The sequence below is a fragment of the Equus quagga genome, chromosome 2 (assembly GCF_021613505.1).
Source record: "Equus quagga isolate Etosha38 chromosome 2, UCLA_HA_Equagga_1.0, whole genome shotgun sequence".
In the NCBI taxonomy this organism is placed as follows: domain Eukaryota; kingdom Metazoa; phylum Chordata; class Mammalia; order Perissodactyla; family Equidae; genus Equus; species Equus quagga.
The window spans coordinates 168,905,274-168,920,279 of NC_060268.1; the positions used below are offsets into that span (position 1 = coordinate 168,905,274).

Below are 15,006 nucleotides of genomic sequence, written 5' to 3' on the forward strand. Positions count from 1 at the left end.
TTGCGCACAATTTGGAAAAGAAACAACAAATACCCATTTATCCTGAAATATTTATTGAACACCACAGCCTTAGGTGTCAGGGCAAGTCTACTCTATGTAGCACATAATGCTCACGGTCAGATCAGATGCCTTGATAAAAGCAGGGAACAAAAATGTGAAAAATAGACAGGTACTCACTGGCAGTGTTGATGTGACATGTGTGGGAAGTTTGACTTGAGATCAGATTTTCCCTACCCTATAAACCATTAATAAAAGACTCTCCTGGAGGCTGAATTTCTTAATTAATTCATTTCAAACCATTAACAGAGATTTTTAAAGTATAGTCCCTCCCTCAAATAACTTACTTTTGAGTTTAGCATATTTTTCAGATGGAACAGAAAACAGTTCTAAAGTAAAGTGGGAACTAGGCAGGCTGGCATAATAATGATAGCTGACTTTTACCAAATACTGCATGACCTATCTATCTATCTATCTATCTATCTATCTATCTATCTATCATCTCTATCTATCTATCTAGAGGTGATAGATAGATAGATATCTCCTCTAATCCTCATAACAACACTATGAGGAAGGTATTGTAAGCTTCATTTTACAGATGAGAAACTTGAGGCACAGAGAGGTTAAGTGGTTTGACCAAGGTCTCACTTAGATGGATGAGAGAGCAGGGCCTTGAACTCAGGCAGTGATTGCTAAAGGTTGTTCTCTTAACCACTACATTAGACTTCCTCTTAATGGCTACAACAGGAAAAATGATTTCCTCCTAATTATTGAGATAAAGTAGAGCGAGGAGGTCCTGGAGTGGCCTAGGATGACCTGGGATGACCTGGGATAGTGAGATTTGACCCAGATCTTGCAGAAATGGTAGATGTTGGCAACTAGTCCGGGCAGATGGGAGGTCCTGAACAAAAGCACAGGACTAAGCTTAAGCAAGATGGGAAGTCAGTTGATTTGGCAGGCATACTTGTCTCCCACACTTAGCAGTACTTCTCAAGATCAGAAAGGATGGTCCCAATTTTGAAATTAATATACGAATAGTTAGGTTGTATTTTGCACTGGAGAAAAGTACAGGTTGTTAAAATCTCATTATGGCAATTATTTAGTAGATAATCTATTTTAAATTTTTGAAAAATACTATCAGGAATCAACTTTTAAAGATAATCTGTTCAAAGTCACCTCCTATTAGCATTCATATTTATTGACCAACTCAGGGTAAAGCATGATTATACAATATCTCAAAAAGAGATAATATCCTCTTTTTCTGGGACCTAAATACCTGTGAAAAGATAGGTGGTAAAACTACAGCTATCACAATCCAGCCTGTTCATTCCCCAAGTCAGTACCACACAATTGAAATAAAAACAAAACTCAGTTAAACCAGTTATTATACTGTAAATATAAACCTCAAATAGGTGTGTATATGAATGTGTGTGTGTGTAGTGAGGGATTTTGAACAGACATTGAACATGGAGGCATTTCAACAAAGGAAAAAATATTTGGTACCATATGAAAATTAAGTTTACAATCGGACTGTGGAAGCTCAGGGGCAGCATACAGATTGTGTGAATATTATATTTTATTCCTTTACCTATTCCCACACGTAATACTTTATTCTCTTTGAATTTGCCTCTAATGTAATTTAACCCTGGTTTTGAGAGTGTCCATAAGCTTAATTTCTCTTATTAACGTGAATTCTTCTCCTAGCGAATAAAGCTAGCTAATGTGTTTTTTCCCTTTATCGTTTCATGCAAAGCAAATAGTAATTAAGGAAAGAATATGATTTTTATTTTCATTTTTTCCCAAGTCTAAGCAATGAAATCAGAGAATCTGTTTTCGAGATCTGGAATCTTGGTATTTGTTGATCCTATGGAATCAACACACTTGATTAGCTGTGAGCCAAGCCATCAGGCTGACTTAATTTGATGCTCAATAAATTAATTCTATTTTACTAATATGAGTAAAAACTAAATTTCATATCAACATAAACACTCATTAAACTGCAAATACCAAGTTGTGCAAGCTGCTGAAAAAAGACTTGTTTTTATTTATAGATGGATTCTGATAAGAATAGCATTAAAAGTGTTTTAATAGGGAAATGTTAGAGTGATTAATGTGTAGTTGTTTGCATTTTTAATATTTCACTCATATATCAGATTAGTATTTGTGCATACTGTCAGACTTTATTCTGTCCTTGTCAAAACACTTATTACTGCTGACAGGTATAACATATCCACATTAATCCTTAATTCCTTGATTCAATTTTCTAATTGCTTTTTTGGCATGCGATGGTAGCCATTTAGTCTTATGTGATGTATTCATCATATGGTATAATAAATGTGCTTTAAAAATTAAATGTGTCATTTAAAGAACAGGAAAAAAAATTACTAAGGATTGGAAATTTCAAATTTCACTGTACTTAGACAAAGTATTAGATATTGGTATGTCACACGTTCTGGAGGTTGTCCATAAATCATAGTCCCAGAATGTTAAAGGGACCCTAAAAATCATCCAGCCTATTTGTCCATTTTCCAGTTGGGGAAATTGACTCAGTAACATAACAGATCAAACCACCAGGCAGTCGCAGAGCTGGTCCTAGAACTCGAGTTCTGAACCCTGGTCAGAAATGGGGCAGGTGTAGGCATATAATTTTTATAACTGACATTTTAATTGGGTTCCTATTATTAATAGCCAAGCTGAGAGAATGAGAGACTCCTTGGCTTCTTAAGCTATATTTTTTAGCAGTGTCATATAGCAGTTAAGAACCGAAATGCTAGAATCAGACAGATCTGAGTTCCAATCCTGGATCTGCTCCTCCCTGTCTGTGTTAGCTTCGGAATATTATCTGATTTCTGTGAATTTCAATTTCTTCATCTGCATAAAATATAAAATAACACAATAATGCCTGTAAAATGCTTAGCACAGCAAATTGGTACCTAGTAAGTATTCAATAAATGTTAGCTAATATTATTTTCAGTTTTATTCTCCTTTTAATACCATAATTTGGAAAGGAACTAAGTCATGCCTACCAGTTATCTCGCCATGTAACGATTTCATTTATTCTTTCATTCACTCCTTCACTTACCATATGCAGAATGCACTCCCGTAGCTATAGGTCAGGCAAAGAAGAATACGACATGATATCTGCCTTGGAGGAGAAGGAATCTAATAGGACATACAGCATGTACATCAATGCTTATAATAAAACATTGGGAGGTAGCACAGGCCTGTTGTGCTTAGGCATTTCAAAGAGTGGAAGTGAATACAGAGACAATAGAGATGAATAAGAAACTGGACCTGCCCTCAAGGAGCTGGTTTCACTGCGAAGATAAGACATTTACCCAAGTGTCATTCAAGGCAGAAAATAAAGAGGGCCGTAAAAGGTACAATAAAGAACTAAAGAGGGAAAGACTAAATACTTCTGCCCAGGGAGGCCTTCATGGATGAGTTGGCTTTGAGGTGTGTATAATTTTAGGAAAGTAAGAGAGCCCTGTAGGAAGGATCTCCTAGACAGTAGGAATATTATGAGAGAGGAAGGCACAGATTCCAGACACCCTGGGCACAGTTGTTGGACAATGAGCACTTACATTGACTAAAACGTGGAGCTTGTGCAGATTAAAGGATGAAGTTTGATGAGTGGGTGGACACAGAGCCTGGCAACCCTGAAATGCCATTTTGGACTCCATTTTACAGAGATTGCAAAGTGACAGTCCTCAGACCATTTTGTTTCATAGATATGTTCTTTTGGCAGCAAAAATTTTGAGATTTAATGTCTTTAAAGAAATCTCCTACATCTCAGTTCTTTGTAGTGCCCACCACTTTTTACTGTCTCATTCTAGAAGTTAAGACAGTCCTCTTACCTATTATAGGCAGTGCGCCTTGCAGTTAGGCATACAAGCCCAGAAATTAGACTACCTTGTCCAAAATCCTGGTTTTGTCACCTATTAGGCCTGTAACCTTAGTTACGTTACTTAAACTTTTTGAGCTTTAGTTTCATCATTTGTAAAATGAGAATAGTGCCTACCTCATGGAGTAGGATTAAACCCATGTAAGCATGTAGCGTAGCACAAGGCATACTGTAAGCACTTAAATGTTAGCTTTTATTAAATTACCCTCCTGGGCCTTGAAGGAGTTTAAGTTTGCAAGTCCTCCCTTGAAACTGCTGAAAGTTTTTGAGAAGGGAAATAACATCTTTTTAATCTTTTGAGTACTACACTATTGGACCAAACTCTGCTAAATTTCAATGACTAGTCCAAAGACATCAGATAATTCTGTTAAATCATCAGCTGCTGGGGTTAGGGTTTCCAGTGATAGGTGTCAGTGGGATTTCTAGAAGTCAGTCACTCCCTCATTCACTCATTTGCTGAGAGGGCCAGTGGAGGGGGGAACAAGTAAGTAGCCAGCTTTGTCCATTGATATCTTTCAAACATCCAGCGATTCTGGTAGCAGCAGTTTGCCAGGATAGATCTTAGGTTTGAATGGTTGGCTCACTTTCAGAACATGTCATTATGAACTTTAAGAACTGTAATCTTGAAAATCCTTATGATTCCAGAAGCTTCTCTGGTAACTTGATTGTCTTTTAATAGCTAAAAATGGGAAGAGTTTAACATAGAATTGCTACTCCCAAAAACAAGAACTTGAAAATATGAGTACAGTGGTTTCAGAAACACTTGGAGTGAACAAAACAAGTCTTTTGTAAAAGTGTTGTATGCTTAGTAAACAAGAACTGCTAATTACGTAACTGTCGGTGATGTTTTCTGGCACGGTCTAACACCAGCTTCTTGCGGTACAACAAATATGAAAATGCCTGGAAGTAAATCACAGTTGCTAAGTGCTGTGGGCAAACAAACCTGTGCCTTATCTCGTTCAAAGGCAGCCATGGAAAATGCATGATAAATTGCGCAGTTCAGTGAACATGTTATGTCATTGTGAAATGACTGATTCATGGTTATGTATTTATCACTAAACAACTGACAAACCTGAAGGTATCAGAAATATTATCCATGGGCTTTTGCTATTTTCTGTTGCAAAAATTCAAATGCTATAAAGTATTTTTTTCTTTTGTATTTAAAAATCTGTATTGAAAGTGAGATTTGCCACAAATTCTTTGAAATAATTTTTCAAATTATGTGAGTTCCTGCCAGAAGTGTCAAAGAGCCTGTGCTAGTCACTAATATTTTAAACATAATGAATAATTCATATTTTTGCTAATATCCTTTTATGAAAATTGTATAGCTAAAAATAGACAAAGTTGTAAGCCAATTTGATTTTAAAGTAGAATTATAATTTCCTTTCATATAGCTTATCAATATAAAGAAATTTATGAATATTTTCTGTACAATAGCAGTAGAATTAAGAGTGAGAGCATTATTGTAAGGAAGATTTTACAGAAGTGGCTTTTATGCAAGCATAATTCCTTTTCCATGGTCAAGATATTTTACTGCTGTCTTTATCTGTTGCTGAGTCTCATAAGTTTAAAGTATTGAATAATTAAGCCATTTTCCACCTGAAGTTTACAGTTAGTTTTTGCTAATTTCTCTCTCAGTTGGTGCTTTTGGCATCAGCACTTGATGTTTCTTGTAGTGTTAAATACAGCAGAAAGGTAACCTAACAACGCAATCAACAGATGTATTCTCAAATTGCTTCTTGTTTTTCTAGATCCTCTAAACCAAGAACCACTGTTTCTCAGCCATTGTGGTTTTTTGTTTCGTTTTGCTGTAATCATAAAATTCTTGTCTTCTAATTTTTGTAATCAAGTATTTTCACATGACTTTGGATATTTTGAATAGTGCCAGTTATTGCATCAAAAGCTTAAAAACAAAACAACAAAGAAAACCTTGCCTGATGGTAAAAATGATAAATTGTTTCTAGGCATACTAAAAGGGGTTTGGGTTTTTCCAATGTATTACCATCATTTAAACCTGAATTCATTTTATTTTCTCCTAGTATATTTTAACCAATTGACCTTTACATATACTTTGCATTTATTAAATTAGAATAAACTTCAGTAGCCTGGAAATATGGTTCAAAACATTCATAGTATTTTTCTTTTAGCCTTGAAATATGACAAGCCTATTCTCTAAATATTTACATCATTAGAGATTATCTATGTACTTATGCTGATTCTGACTTAACATTTTCAAAAATATTTCTGTTAAATTAAATGTAAGCTTTAAAGTATAAACCATAGATCATGCAACTTGATACAAGTATTGCAACATGGCTTACAGCATTTTCATGGAAGATTTTTATGCCCTTTATTTCTACCACCATGGCCACTTTCACCTTTATATGGAAAACTCCCAAAATATATCTGTATGAAGATAATTTTAAAACATGAGATTTATGTTGCTATAAAGGAGAAATCCTTTATAACCACATAAAACCGTTGTCACCAGAAATTTCAGTCTAAGTTTTACATGAAAGGGAACATATTTTATCTTTAATGCCTCGTTAAACTTTCTGGAAACGGCAGTATTCTAAACTATTCTAGGTGAATGACTACACATGTCTGTATTCCTTCTGAAAAGTTCAAATATCATCAGTGAAAAAAAGCTAAACAAATCATTTGTTCTAATAATTAAAGCTGTGGTATTTTTTCTTCTATTTAATTTTGCCTTTATGCATAGATAATTGCTTTGATCTGTGGACTATGTCTCACCTGTAGTTTTTTGAGCAAAATAGCCTAAACCACCATTCCTAGGCTAAAATGATACCCACACTGTTTCAAAGGTGACTTTGTATTTAAAGCCAAATTCCTTGTGTGTGTTTATGTCCACACTTGTGTGCACAGATTATGTGTTCACATGTGTGATTGCACGTGTTTCTGGTTGCATGTGTGTAGGTGCATGTTTGTTTGTACATGCACACGTATGATAAACTGCATCGTATGGTTAAGAACATGGACTCAGGAGGCAGCCTGCCAGATTATAAATCCCAGCCCTGCTACTTCCTAGTGATGTGAATTTGAGCAAGTTTTTTTTTTTTTAAAGTGGTGGTACTATTTTATTTATTTATTTTTAATTTTTATTTTTTTTGGATGTACCCCATATTTCGAATTCTGTATACATTACAATTACATCATGTTCACCACCCAAACTATTTTATTTATTTATTTTTTTAATTTTTATTTTTTTCGGATGTACCTCATATTTTGAATTCTGTATACATTACATCATGTTCACCACCCGAACACTAATTATAGTGCATCCCCTCACATGTGACCCTAATCACCCCTTTTGCCCTCCCCCCCTCCCCTTCCCCAATGGTAACCACCAGTTCAAGTTTTTTCAACTTCTTCCTTCGGTGTTCTCATCCTACAGGGTTGTAAGATTTAAAAGTTTCTGTATTTAAAGTATTTTGAACACCTAATCCATAGTAAGTACTTAATAAAATACTAGCTATTACTGTTATAATCATTATCTTATATTCATTTACTCTATTTTATTCCTAGTCAAATTATTTATACAAATGCATTGGTGGGTGATTATTACATATCTATTTAATGAAGTTTAAAGATATGCCAACAGGAAATTTTGGATAGTGATAATTTTATTAGATAAATTGTGTTATATACTACATCATTGGTGACAGTAAACAATTGCAAAAAAGCAAAAAAAGTTGCATAATTTGTGGCTTACAGACTGTACATTAAGTATAGTGAAATGCATTCATTTATTCAAATGTAGGCCTATTGCACATTACACTGTGCCAGGATATAGTGCAAAAATGACACATGGTACCACATGATCCAGCATTCTCCTTGATATTTACCCAAAGGAGCTGAGAACTTATGTCCACACAAAAACTGGCACATGGATGATAGTAGCAGCTTTATTCATAATTTCCAAAACTTGGAATCAACCAAAATGTCCTTCCATAGGTGAATGGATAAATAGACAGGTATATCCAGACAATGGAGTATTATTCAGCCCTACAAAGAAATGAGCTATCAAACCATTGAAAGACATGGAACAACCTTAAATGTATATTTTTAAGTGGAAGAAGTCAATCTGAAAAGGCTAAATACTATATGATTCCAACTATATGACGTTCTGAAAAAGACAAAACTCTGGAGAAAGTAAAAAGTTCAGTGGTTTCCAGGTGTTGAGGGTGGAGGGAGGGATGAACAGGCACAGCACAGAGGATTTTTAGGGCAGTGAAACTACTCTGTATGGTAGTATAATGGTGGATACATGTCATACATTTGTCCAAACCCATAGAATGTACAACTCCAAGACTGAACCCTAATGTAAACTATGGACTCTGGGTGATTATGAAGTGTCAATGTAGGTTCATATATTGTAACAAATGTACTCCTTTGGTGGGGAAGTTGATAATGGGGGAGGCTATGCATGCATGGGGGCAGTGGGTATATGGAAAATCTCTATACCCTCCTCTTAATTTTGCTGTGAACCTAAAAGTTCTCTTAAAAATACAGTCTATTAAAGAAAAAACAAGCTAAAAATAGAACAAAGCAAAGAGTACTGTTCAAAAATTGCAAAAAATATGTACCAACATAAAATACTCCAAGAAAACGGTCTTCTAAATGTTAATGACCATCACTACAAAAGAAAACTCCATGTTACTGTAATAAAATATTCAATTGAACTATTAAAAAAACCCAAGACATCCTGTGTCCCCAACCACTAGGAATGTATAGGTTGACTGAAGCAGAGATAGGAAAAAGTAAAATAGCTGGGTCACATCAACTGTGAAGATTGAAAATAGGTTTTCTTTTTCAGGGGGCGCCCAAACCTATAGCCATTGAACCGTGTGCTGGGAACAGAGCTGCTGTCCTGACTGTGTTTCTTTGTCTACCGCGAGGATCATCAGGTGCCCCTCCCCCTGGGCAGTCAGGTAAGCAGAATGAGGAGCCATCAGCAGTTAAGCAAAACATGTAGAGTGAACAGAAGAAATAAACAATACTATCAAATAGCATAGTAATGATATTTATATGGTTCCAATTTAGAGCACAGTAAAATTTTATTAGAATACAAACTTTTACCCAAATATCTCGATTTGTGCATTGCTATAAATTCAAATTTGCCAGTGTTTCTCTTAAAAAAACATGTTGAGTCTGTGTGTGTGTTTGTACATTATATACACGTATGTATGTTCACACACACACCCCAATTTGATGTTGTACTTAAGGTGAGAAATCTCACTAGCAGGGCAGACAAGTTCTTGACCCTTTAAGGGCAGCCTCTTTTCTCCCCGTATGTGTGTCAAATAGGATGCCAAATTGTAAATATGATTAGAAGTTTGCTTTGTAAATATAGAACCAAATTAGGGAACTTACTTGCATGTTTGGACTGTTTAGAGGCATCAGAGGATGATAGCTTGATGTAACCATCTCACTATGATTAGGATATGGTCTTGCTGTCACCACCAGACAGGCGGAGCTCATGGGCCGGGGAATCCTCTCCTTTAGATGGGCATAGCCAGCCTTTCCTCTGATTGTCTTCTCCCTACATGAAAAGCATATTTTGAATTTTGGGGTAACTAAATATATCCTGTTAGTGATCCTCTCATTGCCGTGATGTTGTCCACATTGTAAACATGCTCGATGTTAAGTATAACTTGTCATTAAATCACAAATCATGCTTGTTCTCTCTTTTTACACATCTTATTTAATCTGCTTACAATTTCTAATTTTTCTGTCTCCTGACTGTTTTCTCTAAACAACTTTTAGTGAAATGGATGCTTTTTGAGGGTAAGGGTGATTTCAAATCTATCTTTTTCTTCAATTCCGCTTAAGCATAAAACACAGTGCCAGAGATCTAGCAGGTTTTCAATAACAGTAATCGATGATGAACTCTCCTCTCTGCTTATTTTATCTTTTCTTGACTCCCTAGTTAGCTGTGACCTTGCTCCTCACTTTCTTGATTTGTGTCCAACCAGACACGAAAGTGGAAGCTACAGTACTTTATCTCTTATAAACTCAAGACAGTCATGTAACAGAATTTTTCCCATATGGGGACAGAGGGTTTCCATCACCTTTAGACTTGTCATTTATGATACCTAATGATATCTTGTTGCAGGAATTTCTACCCAAAGTTCTTTTGAACGTGTTTATCCAAAGAAATAAACGCTCTCTTCACCTTCTCATACACTGAGTGAATGCCTCCCTCTTCTCCTTTCAGAACCACCAAGGTAAATAGGATGCAGTCAGGAGAATAGTTTGGCACTGGTCAGATAAGATGGGTAATTATGGGTACTGTGCCCAGCTAATGGAAGTATTGTTTTAAGGCTGGGATGATTTCCAAAACAAACACTTCACTAATGAAAACAAGCCTATGTGATATACACCAAGGTTCTTCTAGATCCTTGACAAGATGACATACTGAGAGGCAGAGTGAAGGCAACTGCCAATACTCTGTCCCTTTAACCTTTGAAATCTTTTTGGCTGATTTGAAGGAGCCAAGTAGCAGTGTGGACCATTACTTCAGCTGTGTCACTATGGATGCATTATGATTACTAATGATCATGCTATCATGGATGTGCATAGTGCCTTACTCTTTACCAAGTGTTTTCCTATTTTTCACATTTGATCCTCATGACAAGCCTGTGTGATAGGTATTATAAAACTCATTTTATAAATAAGGGAAGTGAAGCATAGAAATCTCTGTATTTCTACACTCAAGGAATAATTGGGAAAATACTAGAGTACAGAGCAAAACAACAAAAAATACTTATTGCTAACATTCCAGGTAATTTTTCCTGATGATCTACAACAGAGAGCTTAATTCTGTATAATTTGCAGCCCATGTCTTCACAAAGCCAAACATTTGGAGGAGTAATGAAAATGTCTACAGGGTTGATACAGGAAGACAAAACCTTGAGTTAACTTACCATACTTTTTATAGTGCCTGTAGATTGAACTATGTTGAATATCTGTGTGTATAATTCAGGATGAGCTGCTTCTTTATTTTAAAAAAAACTAATTTTTTCCAGCTATCTTTCTAGGAGTAGGAAGACTCTTTGATTCTACTCCTTCAAAATACAGTATTATCTGCTGTCTGCATTCTAGTTTGAAATGCACCAAAATCATACGATATTGATGAATGGATAGTAGGATGGGGAGATGGACAGATATGTCATAAAGCAAGTAAAGCAAATGCCAATGGAAGAATCTACATAGCAGGAATGCTGGTGTTCATTATAAAATTCTTTTCACTTTGCTATAGGTTTGAAATTTTTTTACAGTACGACCTGGGAAACAATAAAATAAAAACTCTTGGGCCGGCCCCATGGCCGAGTGGTTAAGTTCGCACACTCCACTTTGGTGGCCCAGGGTTTCCTGGTTCGGATTCTGGGCACGGACATGGCACCGCTCGTCAGGCCATGCTGAGGCAGTGTCTCACATGCCACAACTAGAAGGATCTACAACAAAAATATACCACTATGTAGTGGGGGAATTTGTGGGAAAAAAGCAGGAAAAAAAAAACTCTTGACTTTACTGGGAAAAAAAGTCAGTGTCTATAGAAAGAAATTTTCTAATGTTGACATTTAGACTTTCCCTAAACAAAGCAAATGCTGACACCAACATACAAACTAAATGACTCCTTTTTTTCACTCTTCATCAAGACATTTGGTGTGTATACAACCAATTAAAACTTAACATAGTATCATCCAATATTTGAGAGGAAATGCATTCCAATGATTATTTGGAAACCATATTGGCTCTTGGGAGGGAAATGTTGACTTTGGTTGTCTCATTGCTAGTGTTTAGCTTATCTCATATCTTTGCAGGAAGTCCATCTCTGTGTCTGTGCTTATCACAGCACCCTACACATAGAAAGCAGTTCATAAATTATTTTGATGATGACGATGATGTTAAGAGACCTGGGAAATGTGGTAACCTTAGGCAACCACTTCATCTATGAGCCTCAGTGAAATACAGTAAAATGAGCAATTGGACTAGAGTTCATTCACTATTTCCCACATTGCTCTCCTAGGAGCCCTGTGTTCTAAAGAGCCTCCTCCACTACTGATGCAGGGTTAGAGGTTTGGGGAGTTGAAAAGGAGCTAGAGGAGGACCTTCATGGACAGACACCTGACCCCATCTCCACTGTGTGAAGGACAGGGTGCCAGGAATCTTCTCTTGGCTCTTAGGCTATTTATGACTCTAAATGTTAGCATATCTTTTCAGTGATTAATTAGCATTAATTATTAGATTAAAAGTCCTCTTGCAGTACTTTGCATAATCTCAAAATTGTTTATCAGGCCCTTTTTTGAAATGTAGCTTCCTAAATGTCGAGGGATGCTTTTCATAATGTACCCTTCATTGCATGAATAAAAGCATTTAAGATATGGATGAGTTTGGGGATATGGAGAAGGTAGAAATGGCGGTTTTCTCTTAGAAACTGAATTTCAGCACTAACAAATAAGTGGTTCAGAAACATCTAGGTACAGTTTTGGCCATCTCTTTTCTGTAGCAGCTAGTGATTTTCTTTTTTTCAATTTAAAATAATGTCATTGTCTTTGGACTTTATTCTCTTTCCACCAGCAAGTATTTCAGCAATACTTTGCAAATAATAATTAGATATGGCCCTTTTAGTGTCTGTCTAAAATGTGTAAAGTCCTTTTGTGGCTTTCATCTTAACAGAGGTCAGAAGAAAGACAGATTCATCCTTCAGACTGCCCCATGCACTAATCTTTGTGTGTGTGTGTGTGTAATGAATTTAGGTGTTTGTGAGCAATTCTCCCTCTAGGTGGCTTAGAAGAGTAAAAGAAAATACATTAAATAGGCTTTGCAGCTTTCCTGGAGCTGGACTAATTAGGTTCCCTGCTCCCCAACCCTGTAACCTGCTGCTTCGTTCTTGTGTTTTCTGTGAGCAACCACTGCCAACCATGCCAGACTCACTTGGGTTAATGTGGGATTTCTGCCATCGGCATATGTACACTGTACAGCCACTTTCTCTGCTGACCTCAAAGTGGTTGAAAGACTGACATCCCCATGAAAACAGGGCACATCAAGTAACCTCTGCATGACACTAAACAACCAAGCATGTCTCCAATCACCTTGGACAGCAAGGTCCCCAAACGTTTTAGAGTCACATTAAGATGAAATGTGGGCAAAGTAAATAGAGGTCGTCAAAAGCATAAATTGAAAATGATAATGATTGCTGTCACTTTTGATGGAGGGTTATGGATTTCATAGTTTATGGATTCTTAGAAGCAGATTAACTTTTCTCACTGGATTAAAAATCCCAGTGGCCCAAATGTCCACTGCCAAAACCGAGCTCTGTGCTTCAACTAAAAGTAGACTTTTGCCCTGATCTTGCCTCATGTTTGATTGACTCTAACATTACCAAAAAGAATACTGCTGGAAAGTCTAAGGTTTTGACATTTTTTTCTTTAGGCTTAGAAGTTTTGACAGAATGACCTGGTTATTTTCAAAAATCTAGAAATAATGTGTAATGTTTAAAATGATCCTCTACTCACAGTGTCACGGATGCCTTTCCTCTTTGTAATGATGACAGGAGAGCTTTGGTTTAAATGAAAAGACATGGGAGAAACAGAACTAGTAATTCTGAGCATTGTATCAGGTGCCTTATGTACATTCATTGGCTGAACTCTCCTAATAACTCTATGAACTAGCTGTTATTATTCCACTTTTGTAGATTAAAAAAGCTCAAGAGAGATTAAATGCCTTGTCCAGGGCCAGTACAGCTGGTGAGCGAACAAACCGGAATCAAACCCAGAGCCATCTGGATCCTCAGCCCGTGAAACTCGTCCTCAACACTGTGCTTCTCTGGATAAAGATAGAGTGGTACTCCAGATAGCCCTTATCCCAAAAAGGCTTTATATCCAAAGTCAAAGAGGAAGGATCTGGAGGGTTCTGCTAAGCATTGGGCTTAAGGAGGCAAGGATACATTTATCTTTCCTAGTTTTTAACTCCAGAAATTTGGTAAAACGCAAATATGTACATGCCATGACACATCTGTCAATGAAGCTGTGACTCAGTGTGTAATGGCAACAAGGGGCATGCAATTATAGGAAAAGAACTTAAGCTTATATGTGTGAGCCATGGACTTGAAGTCCCAAGTCCTGAGATCTAGATCCAGGTCTTCCAGCAACAAGCTGTGTGACCATGGGCAAGTCTTTTAGTCTCTGGGCCCTGTTTTCTCATGTACAAAATGATGGGATTGGGTTAGATTCCTGGGATGCGTTTCACTCCAACCCTGTCATGCAGTTCTGCTACAAATTATACTCAGTCATACCAGTTTGGGGTAGGAAGAGCAAATAACTTGCTTGTAAGTGGTACCATAACTTATCTTTCCAGCTGCTCAGGGCCAGCTAAGAAACTATATTTCTATATATTGCTTGTTAGTGACTAAAAATAATTAGCACCACTCATTAAATTTTAAAAAATTGTAATAATTTTATTAATAAAAGCTAATTCCCAATCTTCTCAGCATATTTGAAAGATTCAGATCGTTCCTAATGCCCACATTTTAGAGGTGAACAAAAGACATCTGTCTCATAGCACCAGTGGGAGGTCGAGATCCTCCGCGATCTCAGAGGTGGAGCACATGCCAGGTCTGCTGGATCGCAGTGCCCTACTCTTGCTTCTGAAGCCAGTTTTTTAAACCTATTGTAAAATTTTCAGAAGCCTCTGGAGTTTCCTGTCCCTTAAGAGTCTGTTTTCCTTCCATAACTCTGACACTATACCTTCACACCTGTAGGAACACGCGTGTTGATCTAATCTTAGCACTCTTGTTAGAGGTGGCTGGAATAAGAAATAAAACTACTGAATTGTATCAGAATGTCATTATAAAAATCTAGCATGTTATTTAACTTTTAATCTCAAATCCAATTATTGTTTAAATCCAGCATATGTATATTCAAAAGAAGAAAGAAAAACTGGGCACTTCATGGCAAAATAAACTACAAAATTAAGCAGAGAGCCCAGGAAACAACAGAGATAAGAACAAACGTCTGAGATTATTGTTAATAAATATGACTCTGTGTCAAAAAAAAATTACCTGGTATTAAAAAGACCCT

At 36.5% G+C, this 15,006-nt stretch overlaps 1 protein-coding gene across 3 annotated transcripts in view; it reads left to right on the forward strand.

Moving 5' to 3' along the window:
* ATRNL1 (attractin like 1) overlaps positions 1 to 15,006 on the forward strand; it is a 730,944-nt gene that overhangs the window by 627,194 nt on the left and 88,744 nt on the right. For all 3 annotated transcript variants that reach the window (XM_046649411.1, XM_046649419.1, XM_046649424.1), the window contains exon 28: positions 8,739 to 8,853. In XM_046649411.1, the coding sequence (XP_046505367.1) occupies positions 8,739 to 8,853 (115 nt within the window). The remainder of the gene's footprint in view (positions 1 to 8,738; positions 8,854 to 15,006) is intronic.